Source organism: Ictalurus punctatus, chromosome 10, assembly GCF_001660625.3.
Source record: "Ictalurus punctatus breed USDA103 chromosome 10, Coco_2.0, whole genome shotgun sequence".
Taxonomy (NCBI): domain Eukaryota; kingdom Metazoa; phylum Chordata; class Actinopteri; order Siluriformes; family Ictaluridae; genus Ictalurus; species Ictalurus punctatus.
In genome coordinates, this window is record NC_030425.2 from 29,734,166 (window position 1) to 29,755,000 (window position 20,835).

Sequence of the window (20,835 nt, forward strand, 5' to 3'; positions counted from 1 at the left end):
ATTATGGAAACTGGTTAAGAATCTAACTCTCGAATAATAACCAAATAACCGAAACACGGACTTTAGTTATATTCTACATGTTATAAAGTAGTTAGCTAGCTAGCTAGCTAGCTAAAAGAAGCTTAGCTTAGCTTAGCTTACCTTAGCTTAGCTTCGTCTAGTCACTGCGGCTTTTAAAAAAAAAAAGGCGTAGAGAGATTAATTCATAATGTTTTAATTAAATTAGAGAGAAAATGACAGTATAACCTGCCTGGTTTATATATTTATCATCTCAGTGATAACTATTCCGTGGAAAGGGAACAGCTTCAAGGATAGGAAGGAGGGAAATAGAGTTTTTCCGAGCCTCCTGCTGTACAGGCGTCAGGTAAACAGTAGACACCGGATTAGCAACTGATGCTAGCTAGGACAATACGTCAACACGTCCGCCATATTGGAAGGGTCATGATTTGCTAAATCACTGCAAGTCTGTGGAGAGATGTGTGACTAGCCTGATCAAATTAGCTGTACTTCACGTTGCGTTTTTCACAAAACGCGCTTTGTTACAAACCTCATACATTTTCTGTACATTTTCATACATGTAAATATATAAATAAATGCATTTTTGAGATAATGACTGAGCTAAATTCCTGAGACCAGTGGTCTATGTAGGCTTAATGTACAACTGCACAGCAACCATCATAAACTTATTCAAATTATGTGTAATCTTTGGCGAATGATGAAATATCAGAGAAAGACCTCAAGATTTTTAATTCACAAAACAGTGATTAATTTTTGCTAAAAAAAATTTAAACATGCTAATGTAAACAGACCGTAGCCTCAATCGATCCTTGTCCATGATAAGTTAAGATAGGAACGAAACCCTCTGTCTTGCTGTTATAGTAAAATAATTAACAAAATTACTGTGTGGTGTGATAAAACAGAATTACTATCAACACCCCAAAGTTGATTATTTTTCCTCTAACAGCACATCTCTCTAAGTGTTTGATTCCTCTTATTCCGCAGCAATTTACACAACACTAACCCTTTTAATGGATAGAGAGAGATCGCTGTCATACTTTTTATCCATTTATAGTTTACCTGCAAAGTTAGTTCATGTTCTCATTTACGTTGCCTCACCAGCCCCCCCCCCCCCCCCCCCCCATCTTGAAGTTAATAAGACAAAACAACACAGCATGTCTTGTATTGTTACTAAGAAACCGAAAAGCATTTAAATTTCTCTTTCTTGCCGATGTCACAAAACTTAAAGTTACAGCTTTACCGCCAACTGTTAGAAAGCGCTGACACTGGAGACTCCTTCCATCAATGTTAAAGAAACGAATCCATACAGAAAACGTCATCGCGTTATTAGCGCATTAACATAAACCTTTTTTTACCCGATTCGCAGCTGCACAACTGTCTGAGCTGCTGTTTTTACATTTTTACAGCATTTGGCCGACGCCCTTATCCAGAGCGACTTACATTTATCTCATTTATACATCTGAGCAATTGAGGGTTAAGGGCCTTGCCCAAGCACCCAACAGTGGTAGCTTGGCAGTGCTGGGGCTTGACCTTCTCCTGACCTTCTGATCAGAAACCCAGAGTCACAGTCCAGAATTCAACAGCGCTGAACTGAATGTTAGTGCTTATCGTGAAGGAAGCACACATCACACTGCCTCTCGTTTTTCGTTTTTTTTTTAATACCAATCAGTGTCACATATAACAGGCATCATGGATATAAGTACAAATGCTTACAACACATTACTAAAATCACATAAAATATACACAGTTGCAATACACAGCACTTTACACTATAGAAGATGCAGGCTTCTGATCACACACACACACACACACAGAAACGTGCTCTCACACACACACTGTGAAAAGAGTTTTAGTGTGGCTCGATGCGGTGCTGAAGAAGAAGGTAAAACGTGTATTTAATTCCGTACAAACATGAACTCTCCTCTATAAATATCCATTCAGACGTCAGTGCAAGATCTTCCTCTATCCGTGTGAAAGGGCTGCACCACGACACGATGTCGCCACTGGAGTGAAATCTTCTGCTCTAACGTTCTCCTTCCTTTCACAAAACCAGGGAAGTTCCAGCTGTACAATTTGGTCACAGTGGGCACCTCGGAAACAGACAGACGATGTATATATACACAAGCGTGTCTTCTTTTTGAGCCATTTGTCTTTTGAAATGTCCTTCTGTAGAACGCGGACGGGTTACTGGATCCCTCGGAACAAACACATGGCGAACACCATCGCGAAGAGCTGAGGAGGACAAAAAAAAAAAAAAACAACAGACAAGTAAAAAACAAAGTTTTTCTAATTTTTCCTTTTTTTAAACACACCTTCCTAGCCAACACAGAACATCTTTAGGATGTTCAGTACGTACAAAGCAGGTTATAGTAAGGTTAAGCCTTGTTTTAAACCTCCGTTCACGTTCAAAAGCAAAAAGTTTCTTGTTTTGCTTATAGCTTGTGGGCGTGGCCTGTCCAGCGTATTTTTTGTTGTTGTTTTTTCAACGAGAAACAGTAGTAGTGGCAGATCAGTCACAACACACCACGTGACGTCATCACAACACGCGTGCGTTCAACCGAAGCCTCCTTCAATTCCAACATGAGTACAGCTAAAAGGTCTCATTTACCAACAAACATCACTGCAAAAGAGCGCGCAAAAAAATTTTCAAGTGGTTTTCCACAAAAACTCCAATCAAGCACTGCTCGGCTCCGTACTAGCTTTGTTCTCACTTTATCAAATCGAGCTACTAGCTACACGCCTCTGTTCACACGGAACGAAAGGCTGTTTTTCAACCACGTCTAAACAGGAAATAACTGCAGATAGGAACTGAAGTTGTGAGTGGGGAAATGGAGAAAAGGAAGACCACACGCACCATAGGATTGGTCGGAGAAATCATTCGGGCCAATCATTTGGATTTGCTGCTTTACAGCATCATAGCTAATTTGCATAGGATTGAGAGCATCAGAATGTCACATGGTCGCTTGCTGCTGTCGCTGAAATCGAAATCTAATCACCCTGAAAACCAATGTGTTGTATTGAACACAGGTCAGATTTTTAATAGCCTACAGAAACATTTTATTACACAAACGTTATTTTAATGTTGCGCGTGACAAAAAAGCAGTAATGTGGACAAACAAAGACACTTATCACATTTATCACATGGTCATCGTGCTTGCTAGTAAATATTTCTCTCCTTCACTTGAACATTAAAGGTACTTTAGGTAAGATTAGCCTTTTTTTTTTTCTTTTCAAGATTAGGGTCACTAACTAAGGGTGGATTCAACATGTTGAAGCTCCGCCCCTTTGGATCTACATTAGCTATGTTTCCACCCCAAGTTGTGAATTTAACTTATGCAAATAAATTTGAATATCATCTGTGAATAAAGCACCGTTTCCATCCCGTGCGTTCAAGAGAAGAAAATCGCCACTTCCGGGGAAACTGGAACAAAGTCGTCTATCCAAACACCGCCATTTTTAAGCCAATTATCCAATCACAATGATTTGTTGAGGCAAAGTCACATGACTTTCACATGAATTTATTTGGTAAATGCGTTTCCATCATAGTTTATGCGCGTCTTCTTATCGAATAAAAAAATTATCCGCATCAATTGAGTCAATAAGTTTTTAAAGTGTGTTTTGGAGATTTTATTCGCGTCAGGTGTTTATTTCCATCCAGCGTGGTTTTTTTTTTTTTTTGTGCGACATCCCAAAATTCACAGAAAAATACGTGGATGGAAACATAGCTATTGAGAGTAGACTGTTTATAAAATGGCTGACACTGAATACAGTTTTGCTTAACTCATTGCTTTTTATTATTTATTTATTTGTTTATTTTTATGTTTTACATACAAGTAAGGAGAAAAAAGTCGACTATTGCACCTTTAACAAAAAAAACTGTTGTTAAAATCTTGACCAAAATTAAAGTCTTTTGCTATTTAACACATAATTTAAAAAATTCAAATATTCCAATTTAATGTAAGGATTATAAATAATATTGAAAACAGAGCAGATTCACGTCCTGTTTCCATTTTGTCCACCAGGTGGCAGTGAGACACAATAAACTGCTTCACCATCGTGCGTTTCTAGCACCAGCTGCGAAACGTACAGTGAAATATCTTTCAGGAATGAAATCAGAACCGTGATCTTACTTCTATGGTCAGGACGACGATAGCGAGAGCTCCTGCCATGTAGATGTACGCCTCGAAGTAATCCACCACAGCCGAATAACAGCCCTGTTTAAAACAAAAAGAAAACGCGTCTCAGTATCACACAGAATTACGTGTCTTTGGCAGGACTTTTCACGATGACCTCATTCACAGATCTAATACAAGTCTGAGTTACGACTTCACAATAACACAAGGGTACAATATCTACGGAATAAAGCGCTCCATGGCGCGCTGTTAGAGGAAAATAATGAGTGGTGGCGTTGTGTGATGAAGCAGAGTCACCGTTACCACACTGCAGTGGATTATTTTCCTACAACAGCACATCCTGAAGAGTTTCACTCCTTTTATACCACTGCAACATGACAACAAAGAATGACGCATCAGGCATCCATTTAGAGTAACATTTATTGTTGTAGAACGTCTACGCTAAGTTTTCATGAAAGCTTTTTTGTTGTTGCTAAAGTCACATTTTCCCAGTGAAATACGAATTGATTTTAGGGCGGGGCGACATATGAGAACAGTTCGTGATGTCACTAAGTAAGAAGCAAGGCTTTGGACCAATCGTGTCTGATATGCAAATTATTACGGTGATGTCATTATTACGATGCACGCAAAGATGCATTCCTAACGTCGCTAATGTCAGTGAAGAACAAAATCGTGGTTGCTATGGCAACGTTATATTTTGACAGGTTTGACTAACGTTCATTAAATCAATGAGAAAGTGTCTTGGTTAGCCATGTTAGCGATATTACACTAGCAACCATGGCAGGAGGACACGGGGGCGTTTCCTAATTAGCATATTCATGCATAATCATAAATCCTGATTTCTACTGATGATAAAGGTTTAGAGATGTTCCGAGACGTTTCTGGACACCTCCGACATTATTTCGCATCGTTTCTGCAACCGTTTTTAATGAAACGCAGGGCGCTAACCTTGATGCGAAAGGGCATGTTGCCCCTGAGACACTCGTCCACGTTCATCAGCTGCTCGTTCCTCAGGCAGCAGACCTCAGGAACGGCTCTGCCGGGGTTCAGGCGTCTGAAGAGGCTCTGCTGATCGAAATCATCAGCGCTGTTCACGCCGCAGCATTCAAACTGCACCGTGGGACGCAAGAACACGAGCGTCAGCACCGCAGCACGATATTACAGAGCATAAACGTGTACGGTATGACGGAATAATCTCTCGTACCGTAGCCATGATGGTGTTCCAGGTGGCGGTGAAGACCTCCGTATTGTTGCTGCCTTGATAATGTGCTTTCAGCTCCTTGGTGAAATAATCTCTGGTGAGCTGTTGATGCAGGAATACGATTAGCGACCTGAGAGGTATATCACCGCGCAAATGAAATAATACGATGGTGAACGGTAGAGATACGGAGAGATACTCACGTGCTCCCGGAATATGAAGGCCAAAATGGCCGCAGCGAGCTCTGCCAGGAATATGATGAGGATGAGCAGGAAGAACTGCACGGAAAAATAGAAACAGGAAAGAGATTATTAACATTATTATTATTATTATTATTATTATTATTATTAGTGAATCAAGAGTGGCATTTTATATATATATATTTTTCGCTTCGATGCATGTTATGTTAAGAATAAAGCACGGTGTGTGGTTTTGTTATAGAAAAATAATCAACATTGGGGTGAAGCAACGAATCAAGAGTTACTGTTACTACCCGGAAGGTGATTATTTTCCTCCAACAGCACCCCCTGAAGTGTTTTATTCCTCTTACACGGCCGCCGTTCTCCCACGACGATCATCATTGTTTAACTAATGAACGAACATGTCACCCTTTTTATATTTATGATCTTCTGGAACATTTTAAAGATTCCAAACGTTGTAACTGATCGCACTAGTACCCATCCCAGAAACTTCCGAAGAGTCGCTAGACAGGAAATGGACTCACAAACAGTAGCAGACACTTGTTCTCCCGTATGGCCCCACAGCAGCCCAGGAAGCCGAGCAGGAACAGCATGGAGCCCATGGCCAGGATCACGTAGACGCCGATGAAGAGCAGAGGATTGGCTGCGACGATCTCTCGGAAACCTGTAGGATCCACCAGCACCCAGATTCCCACTCCGAGTAAAAACGCTCCCCCGAGCTGTCGCAGAAGAGCAACGGTAACGTTATCATCAGGAATTAAAAAACACACATGGACGGGGTGTGCTGTGATGAAGCGGAGTCACTGTTACCACCCTGAAGCTGATTATTTTCTAGAACAGCACGTCCTGAAGTGTTTTATGCCCCTTACACCGCACCTATGATTTTATATCATATATTTGCTTCATTAAAGAACGGCACATCGTACTTTTATCCACGAAACCACTTCGTTCCTGTCCTCACTTACAGCAGCTATAAACAGTCCTTCCCTCGCCTCTCTTTATTCTCTCTCTCTCCTGAAGTTAACCCCGTCATGCACAGTGTCCTACACGTTTACAGACTCATTTTAAGGCTGTTTTCAGGAAAACAGAAGCTGTAAATCACCTCAAATTCACTTCAGACCATTACCGTAATTTAACAGCTCATTATCCAGACTTTCTCTAGAGAGACTAGGCTGTGTGTCCGATTTATCTTCACCAACGTTCTCCATAAAATCCCGTCAATTAACGTCATGCAGCATTACGTACCGCACGCACATTTTGTAAATGGCAAAACCACGGCAAGGTTTTGTTCAGAAATGGTATTTTGTGTCATCTTCCTCATCGACGTTCAGTATTTTAGACCCGAGTTTTAACAGTTTTTTTCTTTTATTACAGACACACTGGATGTTTTTTTTGTTTTTTTTCCCCATGTACAATGTTTTACCCTTTTCCCCCCTTCATAATATTTATACACAAGCAACAAAGCCTGTTCATTTTTAATAAGTGATGTATAGAAAAATAAAAAGAATGAAATGATGTAGGTAAAAAATCGTCTAAAGAGTCTGGATATGTTTCTAAAGGTGAAAAAAGAAAGGTCTCTAATGGTTAAATGGGTGGAGCTGAATAAGATTTATTTTTTTTAAACATTTTTTTAAACTCAGTGAACCCGCCCGTATTTCCACCCCTGCACACAAAGCTCCGCCTACAAAACTCACGGCGCTTCAAGTTACTTACGGCGAGTTAACATTAGCAAGGACTGTAACGACACCACTTTCGAGCGCACTCGGACACCGCCTTCATCACGACTTTTGAGGATTTGACAGGATGCTGGGGGCGTGTCTATAAAATGACTGACAAGAGGCCAATCCAAATACAAACAAACAAGTTCCCAATGTGTTTTTTTTTAATCGCTTTTTCTCTTTTCAGAAATATAGAGACATATGTGTTAGGATCGTTCGTGTAGCATCGATAGTCCGCTGTACACGTCCTGACTTAACACTTTCTTGCCGTCAGAGCAGGAAAAGGAAGTTCACAAGATCGCCAACAAGAAAAGAAAAAAATTTAAAGCCCCGAGCAGAGGAAGTGCGCTGGAGTTCGTGGGCCAAACCGAGATTCTTTGGCACAAGATGAATGTGCTTCCTCATGATGTAGCTTTAAAGTTTATTGTAGGTGGCAACACGGATCGTCCAGGGCTTTTTACAGACTCTTTTGAACCGCATATGGTTTTAAGAAAACAAGACCTGCTGGCCACACAAACCAAACCAGCTATTAACTTCACTTAAGAAAACAGGAGGTGATAAACCCCTTCAAACACGCCTTAAATCACGGTCCTGATCCTCTCTGTGGATTCCTCCTGCGACCGAACGAGCGTATAAAGTTAGACACGAGGATAAGACTCCAGGTCTGAAAAATAGGAGGTACTTACGAATATGAAGAAGTTAAAGATGAACATGAGGTACTTGATGCAGCTGAGGCAGTCGCCCTCCATGGCCGTGCTCCTCGCAGAGGCGTCTCCTTGCCCCTTTGGACACAAAACGAGACGGTCATCAGCGCACAAGACACGAGGCGTTCTCTAGACACCGAGTGAAAAGCAGCAGCTTTGTGCTCTTAACTTAATTAAAACGAATGACCTCATTCTCTATGACTTCCTCGGTTTAAAAAAAAAAAAAAGTAGGAAAAAAAAGAAAGAAATGCATGGGAACAGACGTTGCGTTCATGAAAAAATGAAATCTATCAGCCGGTTAAACGAGCCGCCGACAGCTCCGGGTTCCGCTGGCACTGAAATGCTAAGTGAATTCTCCTAATCGGATTTCTCACGTCTGGTGTAATCAGAAAGAAATAAAGAGAGCTGATGCACTGGAGCATGACGAGTTTATTTATGCACAGTTATGAAATACAGAAATGCAAAAATGAAGATGAGTGGGAGTAGAAAAGGAAAAAAGGGAGAAAAAAAACACCATCAGGACGGGCGGAGCAGCACATTTGGTCTTGTTCACACCAGGAGCAGGACTCGGCAAACTAAATAAACATGTCCTTCCACCTCCTCGGACCACATGCTGCATGTTACAGCCTGGCCATGTGATCCTGCCAATCATCCTAATCATCGAATCCGGGGGTTTAACGAGCGTGAGGCTTTACAGAAATCACTTCTACATCACGTATAAAGCAAGAAGGTGGAATTACAGTCAAATCCAGCATATTGTGTATTAGAGGTTCGACCCATTGTGGATCTTACCCGCCTACCTGATTTACCTGCCGATAACCCATTAAACCAACCGCTCGATTTTAAAATTAACTCCGAATGAAAACATAACACTCAAACAAACAGTGCCATGAAACTGTCCTGTACTTTAAAAAAAAATGAAATGAACATATAAATACTGATATATATATTTACTATTAATAAATATTAAAGAGATAAAAAGATAGACATCCAAACCGAACCAAAAAGGTAACGCTCCAAATAACTTAAATAAAAATATAGCTGTGAGCAGCGATTAAAGGGGCCAAGCACCAAAGGCGCATCGAGCTCACGACGAGGAGAACGACGAGGAGAAACGGAATGTACATGGATGAATAAAAGATACGTTCAGAAGCACGGCTGAGAAGAAGACTGACCAGGAAACGAACAGAACAGAGGCTTTTATTTGCATGGCAAGAGGTTGAAAGGTTACTGCAGTGCTGAGCGAGAAAAAGAAAGGACCCGAATGACACAAGATTACAGACGCTTTTAAGAACTGGCACCGCATGGGAATCGCCGCCAGGACCTTTAGGACTGAAGCGTGTCGTTTATCACGGTTCGCCACACAGAGAACCCACGTCTGTTTTGATGCGGAGGAGAACTTCCACGGTGACAATGAGTTTAGTTAGTTAGAATGTTCGTTAGACAGATACCGGATCATAACCTTTCAACAAATATGAATATCAGCATTCCGTTCAGTCATTTGTGATCATCTGAGCCGATGTCGGTAAAGAAGTGGCGCGGATTTGAACGAGGAGGAGCAAAAAAACTGAATACTGTACATTTCAAAATGTACTCCTGTAACGGGTGGAGTCTTAAATGTAAGATATGGACTGTGATCTCCATGACGAGAACAATCTGATGAACTGAATTTCATTTCTCTAGCACAAAGGACAATTCTAACCATTTGAAAAGTGAATTTTTGAACTAGTGGTGGCGCTATAGAGTAGGTCCTATAGAGCCCATAATACTACTGATGGCATTGTTCTCTTCGGGTACAGATGACGCGAGGGCTAATGCCGCGTTCCAGTCATTTTCAGACTACAGCCAGTAAAATTCGCAGAAATGTTTTTAACCCGTCAACCTGGGGTAGGATTCTCAACTTCCGGTTCCTTCGGAATGACGTCAAATCAACATGGCCGCTCAACAAGTTCCCCTTCTCTACGTTTAAATGAGTTTATCCCAGTCCAACAGAGCAAGCAACACAAGTAGAGGCGTCCAGGTTGCACGCCGAACGTCCCGAGTTGGACAATGGCATCATTACAACTTGCAAATTACTGTTTACGAGGTACGACGAACGCAGAATAAATCCCTCGGCAGCACTATCGACACTGACACGTCGACACGTTACAAGATAAATCTCTGAAGATCTGAGAAATATAAATCTAACCTAGAGTCCAAGCTAAGCTCGCAAGTTAGCCGATGCTAGGTAGGACTCAAGAGCATAGTGTTCTCGGGAACTTTTATTTATTTATTTATTTATTTTTGCTGGTTTTAAAAGAAATAAAATCGTAGTTTCGGCCGCTCGACATCTGAAGTAATAGTCTGTATATAGCACGTTGAGCTGTAATAAAGCATTATTATATTACATTTCCTGCACGAGCCCATCAACGTTATTAAAGTAAAAGGTGCACGGCCCGTCTGATAATAGACGCCCCTGTCTGATGATGCACTCTGGGTAATGACAGGGCATTAGGGGAGATTGAGGTTAATGGTGAGGCTGTTCATTAGTGCACAGAGCTCTCAGTTCTGCCTCCAGCACGAAGGTTTTAATTCTCTCACGCCGTCACAGAGAGAGGGTCAGGATTTACTGCTGCCTCTGAGAACCGGCGGCCGCTGGAGATCCCAACAAAAATAACCCCAACGTAGCTGCATGGAGATCGCTGCGAATCATTCCACCGCTTTTCATATGAAACGGAACGGGCGTAATTCAATAATCCTCCCTGGCGGCTTTTTTTTCCAAAAGTCATTTACGGCACAATAGCAGCAGCGAGAGAGCGAGAGAGAGCGAGAGAGAGAGCGAGAGACAGAGAGAGACATACAAAGACAGACAGAGAGACAGACAGAGAGACAGACAGAGAGAGAAACAGAGAGAGAGACAGAGAGAGAAACAGAGAGAGAGACAGAGAGAGAGACAGAGACAGAGAGAGAGAGAGAGAGAGGAGCTCTATCAAGCCTGGCTGGGTTTGAGTTGTTTTAATCCAGCAGGTGTGTGTGTGTGTGTGTGTGTGTGTGTGTACACGTGTGTGTGTGTGTATGTGTGTGTGTACATGTGTGTACGTGTGTGTGTACGTGTGTGTGTATGTGTACGTACGCGTGTGTGTGTACGTGTGTGTGTGTACGTGTGTGTGTGTACATGTGTGTGTACATGTGTGTGTGTGTGTGTACGTGTGTGTGTACGTGTGTGTGTGTGTGTACGTGTGTGTGTGTACATGTGTGTGTGTGTGTACATGTGCGTGTGTACGTGTGTGTGTGTGTACGTGTGTACATGTGTGTGTGTACACGTGTTTGTGTGTATGTACACGGGTGTATGTACATGTTTGTGTGAGTGTGTATGTGTGTGTACATGTGTGTGTGTGTGTGTACGTATGTGTGTACATGTGTACATGTGTGCATACGTGTGTGTACGTGTGTGCATGTGTACATGTGTGTGTGTGTGTGTGTGTACGTGTGTGTGTACGTGTGTGCGTGTGTACGTGTGTGTGTGTACGTGTGTGTATGTGTGTACATGTACGTGTGTACACGTGTGTGTACGTGTGTTTGTATGTGTGTGTACGTGTGTGTACGTGTGTACATGTGTGTGTGTATGTGTGTGTGTGTACGTGTGTGTGTGTACGTGTGTGTGTGTACATGTGTGTGTGTACGTGTGTGTGTGTGTACGCGTGTGTGTACGTGTGTGTGTACGTGTGTGTGTGTGTACATGTGTGTGTGTGTACGTGTGTGTGTGTGTGTACACATGTGTGTGTGTGTACGTGTGTGTACGTGTGTGTGTGTGTACATGTGTGTGTGTGTACGTGTACATGTGTGTGTGTACATGTGTGTGTGTATGTGTGTGTGTGTACGTGTGTGTGTGTACGTGTGTGTGTGTACATGTGTGTGTGTACGTGTGTGTGTGTGTACGTGTGTGTGTACGTGTGTGTGTACGTGTGTGTGTGTGTACATGTGTGTGTGTGTACGTGTGTGTGTGTGTGTACACATGTGTGTGTGTGTACGTGTGTACGTGTGTGTGTGTGTGTACATGTGTGTGTGTGTACGTGTACATGTGTGTGTGTACGTGTGTGTGTGTGTGTGTGTGTGTGTGTGTGTGTGTGTACGTGTGTACATGTGTGTGTGTGTGTGTGTGTGTGTGTGTGTGTGTACATGTGTGTGTGTGTGTACGTGTGTGTGTGTGTGTACATGTGTGTGTGTGTGTGTACATGTGTGTGTGTACCTGTGTGTGTGTGTGTGTGTGTGTGTGTGTGTGTGTGTGTACATGTGTGTGTGGTCTCTGAAGGGATCAGGTTCGCCAGCTTTACTCAAGGACCGCGGATGTCTCCAAACTCCAGCGTGTGTATTAATAGGCCGTGGGAACTAAACACTCCGTGTGGTGCTGCTGTAGGAAAATAAATCAACGACGCTCTGTTGGTCCAATTTTTAATCTATTAAAGAACGATGTTGCTTTTTTATCCATTAATAGTTACGTTTAATGTTGTGCAACAGTCGCAAAACAAGCTGTCGGTGATGTTACAGCAGCTGTAAAGAGTCGTTCCCTCAGCCGCAGCCTCTTTTTGCTCCTCTGTTCATTAATAAGGTCAGAGAGGACCACGACAGTCTTCCATACGGGTCCCTGTGAACGAGCTGTTACTATAGAAACAACAGCGTATTCCAGTGAGGGCAGTGATGTATAGAAATCTGGGATTTGCGGCTGCACGACTCCCAGAGCCGCTGTTCTAGGAAATGAATCCGCTCAGAATTCAATCCATAGAAATAACTCCCAGGTCCAAAAGCAGTGTGTTTCACACTACAGAGGAAATGTATGAACCAGAACAAAACCATGCGCCACTCGAGAAGTCACCGAAAAATCAGGAGCACCGAGCGAGGAACCCGGCGAAGGAGAGACTGGAGGCTTAGGAACCGATCACGTTCAGCTTCTTTCCAAATAAATCACGCTGTCAGTGCGGCCCGGGGGAAGTGCAGCGAGCTGGAGTGATTTCCCACAGCTCTCGCAAAACAGCCGATTCTGACGACCTCCATCCATCAAGGAGCGACACACACACACACACACACACACACACACACACACACACACACAGAGAGCTTTGACGCTTTCTCATCATCTCAGCTCATTCGGTTCTCTATAAACTCTCATCTCAGATGTTTGGAAGCAACCAGGGGACGACTCGGCATCTACGAGCCATCTGTCTTTCACTAATTTGAGCGACTGAATGCCTTCTCGCCAATTATTTCAGTTAGAGAATACCCGTCAAGCTTAATTCTAACATTCAGTTCCCCTGTCACACTCAGGCAGGCCACGCCCCCTACCTGAGCGCCGAGAAAAACGGGGAAAAAAAAGACAGACCTATGACTGTTTTATCTTTAGCTAACGCACACACGTGGGTGAGTTGCGGCGGCATTTTAAGAAAAGGAGAAGGTTGTGTAGATTTAATGACTGATATATCCGCCCATCACACCGTCATCCTTCGTTAAAAAGACGAGCGTTCCGCTCTGATCAAAATTCACGCACGGTTCCTCCTGTTAAATCCTCTTCTCCACACTCTAGACGCGGCACCTGAGCCTTATCGGCGAGCTCGCCACAGAAGCCGCCGCTTATACTGCATTATTAAAGCCTCTGTCGCCATGGCAACGGGGTTTATGATTCAAAAAATCCGTGGAGGAAAAAGACACGGCAGAGACGCAACATTTCCTTAACGTTAGCATTTAGTTCCCTTCTGGTTTTCGTTGGGGTTTTTCTCTTTTTTAGGAATTCTTCAAAGTCAGCGTCACTCCGAGAATGCACAATGTACTCCCTTACCGCACGGGTTCTGAGAGGTTTCAAATTATCTGAAGGTTACTAGAACGTCAGAGGAATGCTTTATGAAACATCACAGGTTACCACAAGATTCCCAAAAGATTTCTAATGATGTAAACGTTACTAGGGGAACGTTCTCTCAAACATCCCGGGTTACCGCAAAGTTTCTGAAAGGTTTCGAATTATTTAAAACGTTACTACAATGTTAGGGGAACGTTCTCTCAAACATCACAGGTTATTACACGGTTTCTGAGAGGTTATTTAAACGTTACTAGAATGTTAAAGAAATGTTCTTTGGAACATCACAGTTACCACACGGTTTCAAATTATTTAAAGGTTACCACGACATTAGTAGAACATACTCTGAAACATCATGGGGTTACCGCAAGGTTTCTGAACGGTTTTCAGGTTATTTAAATGTTTTTAAAATGTTGAGGGAATGTTCTCTAAAACATTATGAGTTACCACAAGGTCTCTGAGAGGTTAAAATGATTGAAAAGGTTCCTACAACGTTAGGGGAACTTTTTCTGAACCATATTGCACAACAAAACTTGAGTGTTATATAGCTATAAGGCAAACTTTCCTTTAGAATAAAAAAAAAAAAAAAAAAACTAACAAGAACTAAGAATGATCTGTTCCCAGAATATTCTAGAAACCAATAATTGTTAGCTAAAAGAAATGAACGCCCTTAACTACAATTGAAAGAGTCAGAAGTGTGTGGGCGTGTCAGATCACATGATGATTGACAGAGACGTCTACATGCCAACGCAACAACCTGACAAAACTTTTCAAAAGGACCTCGACAGCATCGGATACGACACGTCGTGACCCGAAACCTTCGGTACTAGACCGTACGCCTTTCCTCGTCGCTGGAGCAGTACCATCGGGTATAAATCGTTTACCTGAGAAGATACCAGTGCAGCATTACAGCTTTCATCTAAAAGCTCATTAAAAAGTACACGAGAGGACTTTAAACTCCAAACATGTCCATTCGTTTAGCAAAAACCGTGTCTGAGCACCAAAACAGCAACAAAACTGACATGACTACGAGACTGTGTATTAAAATCTTATTATTCATTGTAGATTTTACTATTCAGTAACCATTATGAATTATTCTGTTACACATTCACGTCTCTGACGTCTCACGTGCGGTGTTTGCTTTCGATTTTCCCCAAAAGCCCAGACTGTAAAATATAATTAGCTCTCGGCGTTGATCCTCGTCCGACATGAGCGCTGTGTTACGGTGTTCATTCGCCACGGGAGGTCGTGCAAAGGCGATGCTGAAAAGCCTAAAAACAAATCCCGGGAACAGTGTGAGACGGCTGCGCTGTCCGTTTTCCCAGGCCTCGTTATTCTGAAAGGGAAAAAGAGCTTGTTTGTGTTGGACAGCGCTGCTTTCGGAGTCTGAGCGCTGGCTTATCTACAGTAAATGAGTGATGGATGCTGGACTGCATGCTTCCTCTCGCCTGAGGATAAAAGTCGTATATTGTAGAGAGACAAAGCTAAGTGAGACGAGAAAGGACAGGTTCAGTACCTTAGGAGAAGAGGAGAGAGAGAGAGAGAGAGAGAGAGAGAGAGAGACCCAGACAGATAGAATTACATGGTGACAAAGCTTTGAGACATAACTAGAGACTTAAGCACTATTCAGAAGTTACGTACATGGGGCGGAGTTTGAGTAAAACAGAGGCGTGTCTCAGTTGCGCTCAATTCTGGCTTTGAACCCAAGCGGATTTTTCCTGCATGATATCGGCTCGAGTGAAGAGCAGGATTAAGTCCAGCGCCGCTGTCAGACAGTTTCACGTACCCACAATATGTCACCTGAAATTCACCTTCTGTCTCTAAATTCTCTCAAAAAATAAACAGGGAACTCCATTCGAGGCTGATATTAAACACGAGTGCTCGGTCAGCTTATCCTTCAAACTAGACACGTTTACACGCAAGCAAATAACCCGTTAGTAAAGGGATCGATAGCGTAGCGCAGTCGGGTCTTCATGTAAACACCTCGATCGATGCAGATGAGCTCGATCCCAATGAAATTCCGACCGGACTGAAAGGGGCGGCGTAGATCTGAAATAATCCGGTAAACAGGAAAAAATCTGCCATGTAAACGCTCGAATACGACTATTTTCTCAATCGGATTCAAAAATACCTCGCGCACACACACACACACAGCTTTTCTCCGTTCGGTGACGGCGACGACAGACGACAGACGTGAACGCATATTTGAATGGGATTGTGGTGTTCAGGGTACGTGTAAACAGTACTTTCGGACCGGATTCATTCGGATTGATGAAATGGCCGCGTGTAAACGTACCTACTGTGGGCGTGTTCTTCACAGTCGAGCGTTTGGGGTTGTTTTATTAATTCAACAACTCAAAATAGTACATTAAAAGTGTAATAGAATACGGTTATATCCTGCACACGCACACATTATGATTTCACGACCTCGATTTAGCATCTCATACCTACATTAACTGTGCACACAATTAACCATCATTAATATATATATATTAAATGCTAATATAAAATGCTAAACAACAGGATGTACTGGATCAAGTGCTATTCTATGTGCTTCTGAATAATGAGTGTGGAAGCATTTTGTTATTAATGTGATAATTACAACTAGGACCCTCCATTCATTCATTATTATTATTATTGTCATCATCATCATCATCATCATCATCATCATCATCATCAGAGGCAGTGGAGGCTTGGCTCTTAAGGTTCTGGGTTACTGATCAGAAGGTCGGGGGTTCAGGCCCCAGCACTGCCAGGCTGCCACTGTTGGGCCCTTGAGCAAGGCCCTTAACCCTCTCTGCTCCAGGGGGCGCTATATCATGACCCTGCGCTCTGACCCCAACTTCCTAACATGCTGGGATACGCGAAGAAAAGAATTTCACTGTGCTGTAACATATATGTAATAAAAATAGAGACTCGTTATCATTATAAATGTCATCGTATTACTCTTTTTTAGTTTTAAATTCTTGCTTATGTTACATCGTATTACGGTAAACAAAACAAAACAAAAACCCCTGCTGCCTACGGGTCGCTCAATCCGCATTTTCTTTCCCAGTTTAAAGCGGTGTATTTGTGTTTAAATGCGAAGGTCTATAGAAAATCCCACCTTGGACATTTCTACTCAAGAAAAATCTGGCAACCTCGTGCAAGCTTCAACTACTGTACATGCAGGTGATTTTAATAATATGAATGCCCAGCTCAGAAAATCCCAGATTCTGAATACTAGAAACTTTCCTGGTGTAAATACTGACGTGACCTCTAAACCTTTACGTCCTCCTTACAACACGAGGGCTTCTGTGACGTCTAAAGATGGCGTCCTTTTGCCGAAACCGCAAGCGTGGGCAATAATTTGTTCCGAACCGCGACCGCGTCGAGTTATGCATCCGTCAGAGCCTTACTCTGATCCGCACGGACAAACCGCACTAACGATCCGCAGCTCAAGAGGAAAGCAAGGCCTCCGAGTCCTAATGAGACGCCCAGCTGGTGAGTGACGCCATGTTGAGGAGGAAACAGGCGCCAAGAATTTCGCACACAGCGCTCTGTACCCGCCCCGGCTGCCCTCCAGAATAATAACAACATGGAAAAAAACATCACACGGGAAGAAACGTTCCGCCGATTTAAAGAGCGTTCTCGACCCCAGGTAAGCGTGTTCGCCTGGATGATGTTGAGAGCTAAAGAACAGACAGGAAGTGAGTTTACAGAACACTACACCGTACTGAAATAGACAGACAGACAGACAGACAGATAGAAATCTAAAATCTTTTGTGAGGACGTGTCATTAATTCGCTGATGAGGTAGAAACAAGAGATTAAGTTCTCCATGGAAACTGCGTTCTTGCTCTTTTCACAGCTCCAAAGCCGGAAAAGACAGCGCTCGCTCTGTGGAAGTCAGATTTGCGCTTTTACAGTAAGTGACAGGATTAAAATAGGAGCCACAAATTTGCATAATTTTTTTTTGTGCGCGCGCGCAGTATTTCTGCGCAGTTGTTGTCCAGCAGCCTTGTTCATTTCCAAGAAGAAAAAAAAGAGCTGTAGGAGATTTCTGGACTGTTAAAGCGTGCAAGCAGACAGGATGTGACCATTCATACATTCGTGAGCTCATGAGGCTAGCAAAAACAACAACAAAACCCGTCCAGGGTTAATACAATTTATCCGACTATTAAAAAGACATAAAACGCAAAAAAACTAGAGCTGCAACAACTAATCGATCAAATCGATTATGATAATCGTCAGTTGCAGCGGTGGCAAAAACACACATTTTTTCTTATTAACAGCGGAAAGGAGCATTTTGTTGCTCTGGATGATCTCAGCATCCTGCAGATCCACTCGTGTTAGTCCAGGAATAAAATCTGGACAAAGCACTTCCTCCTGGATTTGACTCTGGTCTAATGACCTCCAGATTGATGACAGATGTTTACACGACTCTGCCCATAAGGTTTAACGAGCGATTGAGGAGATGGCATTACGATGGATGAGTAATTTATTCAATGAGGCTGAATCAGCTGGAGGACAGCAGTAATCAATATTGAGCGACGGCTGCATCAGCGCGCGCGGTACGAGCGTTATCATGTAGGAGTAAAGACTCATCATAAACCAGAAGAGATCTGTAGGATCTGCAATTCGCGCTCGGTCGTGTGTTGTGGATCACGCTCGAACCCGGATCAGGATTCGAATCGAATCCCGTCGCGACTCAGTCCTGTCCTACGTTCACGCCGGCGAGTGACGACCACGTGACGCGAAGACACAATTTCAGATTTTGAAACTCAATCCTATACAAATCCACGACAAATCCAAACAATTCTCTCAAACGATTCCTCGCATCGATCCTACAGCGCGCGCAGAGAGCTAGCTCTGATTAGTTCCAGCAAAAATGGACGCAGAACTTATAACCTTGGATTCTTCTTATCCCGTCACACATGACGTCTCAAACGTGTATACTACGGAAGCACCGAGAGGCCGTGCGTTGTTATTTTTTTTCCTTTCTTGTTTCCTCTTGACCACGACTTCATTTTTTTCTGTGGTTTGTATTGTTCTGGAGGCAGCAAAAGCGTAACGCGACCCCGTCGCATCACGGATGAACACATTCGGCATTTACTTTGATCAGGGACTGCGTAAAAAATGTCTGGAGGAAAGTTTAATCGTCTCGTATTTGGATTATTGTCATCTTTCGAAAGGAAACAGTAGATAAATTTGACAATATGACATTTTAAATTTGACTAGAATGATGTTTTCGCTTGCTAAGATGATATTCTGTACAGAGCTTCTCAACAGAACTGAAAAAAAGTTGCGTGAACGTTAAAGGGTTATACACGTGTAAATACACACGTCGCTCTGAGACAAACTGCGCGACCGAACCTCCTCTTAACACGTTACACGTGTGGTCCGTGCCTGTCGAAACAACTGAAAACAAGGAAACAGGAAGTTGGAGTTGGAATTTAATGAGCTGATTTGCATATTTACACGCAATACGGAAATCTAATTTCATTCTGATGCATCTGTCTAAAGTGTAAACGTATCCTCTGGTCAGGATCCAATCTAAGGTACGATATTTATGAAACGAACAGGCGTCTGATTCAGCGAGTGGAAAATGAATCATCGGGTGAATCAGAAACGAATCGGGAATCATTGTCCATTCCCGTGCTGTTTGCAAATGATTCTGAATCAATACAGAAATAAATGTAAAAAAAAAATTAAAAATCTCTCCATACCATATGTACCTGTAAATGTCTCTCCCTGTGAGAAGCCGTGACGTTTCTCAGAAGCTCTCGTCACACGTCGCCTGTGTATCTGTGAGTGAGAGCAGAGCAGACGCTGTTCAGTGGCCGGTTTATTAGGATCATCAAACATGCAGGTCAAATTAGAGATTACAATGAGCAATTATCAACACTTAACTAATATCTGCTCAGTGGTGATGATGTTCAATTGCTGGATGGGGTAGAGGGGAGCCAATACTTTGTACTGTGCAACAGATGGACTTGTATATTAAATAGGGATGCACGGAATGAAAATTCTCGGCCGAAGCCGAAGCCGAATATAATGAAAAGCTTGGCCGAAAGCCGAAGGCCGAAGCCGAACATGTTTTTTCCATTTATTTTGTCACATTTTATCAAAATGTGCTTTTTACTATTTTGTCTTGCTTTTCAAATAAAAAAAATCAATTACAAAAACTGCGATTTCTAAATATTTATTTAACACTGAACATTTTTTTTCATTCCAGCAGGCACAGGCTACCAACAAGGCACAATATAACTTGAAATAAATAAATGAGTAAAATAAAAATATTGTGACGTGGTCATCTCTGAGCCCCTTGAATAGCCGATGTTCGTCCTGTAACTGACTGCTGAATGAATGGACACTCTGCAGCCTACAACAAAGAAGTGCATTAAAAAGTGCATTGACCGGAGTGCAGAAACTGGTTCTATTGGGTTCTGTACGGCCGGACATTCAGTGCATCCCTAATATTAAGTGTAAATACAAATTCGGTGCGCCTACTTAACTGGCCTCCATCGTTGAGTATTTTCCTAGAACACCACATGCTGAAGAGTTTTAATCCTCATATACAACAATTTGCCAACGATTACAATTTTATTTACTAAAGAGCAACAACAGCATCAACACACACCACTTTCTGTTCACGGTTAGCTATAAACAGCCGAAATACTGCAACCCCCCCCCCCCGTCCTGAAGCTGTACGTCTGACTGTCACAAAGCACTGGCACTGGAGACTCCTTCCATAAATGTTAAATAAACATCTCCTTACTTCAGGAAAACTTCACCAGATCATATCATCGGTCAACTGCACGCGTTTTTTGTCTGTTTGTAAACGAGCTGTTACTATAGAAACGATCACGTATTAGAACGAGCGCCTCCGCGTATACAAACCTGCGATTCGCAGCGGCACTACTGTCAGAGCTGCTGTTCTAGAAACATCTAACCAATCGGAATCCAGAACTCAACAGCGCCGAGGTCTGAGCCCTGACGTTTATACACGTACGTCCGTACTTCCTCTCTCGTCTTCCTGTCAGTGTAATTGTCTGAAAG

At 42.7% G+C, this 20,835-nt stretch overlaps 2 protein-coding genes across 5 annotated transcripts in view; both read right to left on the reverse strand.

Moving 5' to 3' along the window:
- Nucleotides 1–380, reverse strand: part of ext2 (exostosin glycosyltransferase 2) — a 39,529-nt gene extending 39,149 nt beyond the window's left edge. Inside the window, exon 1 of the mRNA XM_017478898.3 lies at nt 142–380. The gene's annotated coding sequence lies outside the window, so the exon portion shown is untranslated. The remainder of the gene's footprint in view (nt 1–141) is intronic.
- Nucleotides 381–1,655: 1,275 nt separating this feature from the next.
- tspan18a (tetraspanin 18a) overlaps nt 1,656–20,835 on the reverse strand; it is a 34,336-nt gene continuing 15,156 nt past the window's right edge. For 2 of the 4 annotated variants that reach the window (XM_017478922.3, XM_017478923.1), the window contains exons 2-9: nt 19,503–19,581; nt 7,954–8,049; nt 6,074–6,268; nt 5,553–5,627; nt 5,356–5,454; nt 5,100–5,261; nt 4,149–4,232; nt 1,656–2,250 (exon numbers count right to left, since the gene is read on the reverse strand). In XM_017478922.3, coding sequence (XP_017334411.1) covers nt 2,203–2,250; nt 4,149–4,232; nt 5,100–5,261; nt 5,356–5,454; nt 5,553–5,627; nt 6,074–6,268; nt 7,954–8,049; nt 19,503–19,505 — 762 coding nt within the window. In that variant the 5' untranslated portion in view covers nt 19,506–19,581 and the 3' untranslated portion in view covers nt 1,656–2,202. The remainder of the gene's footprint in view (nt 2,251–4,148; nt 4,233–5,099; nt 5,262–5,355; nt 5,455–5,552; nt 5,628–6,073; nt 6,269–7,953; nt 8,050–19,502; nt 19,582–20,835) is intronic. The other 2 variants (XM_017478925.3, XM_017478924.2) reach the window with 2 other exon arrangements.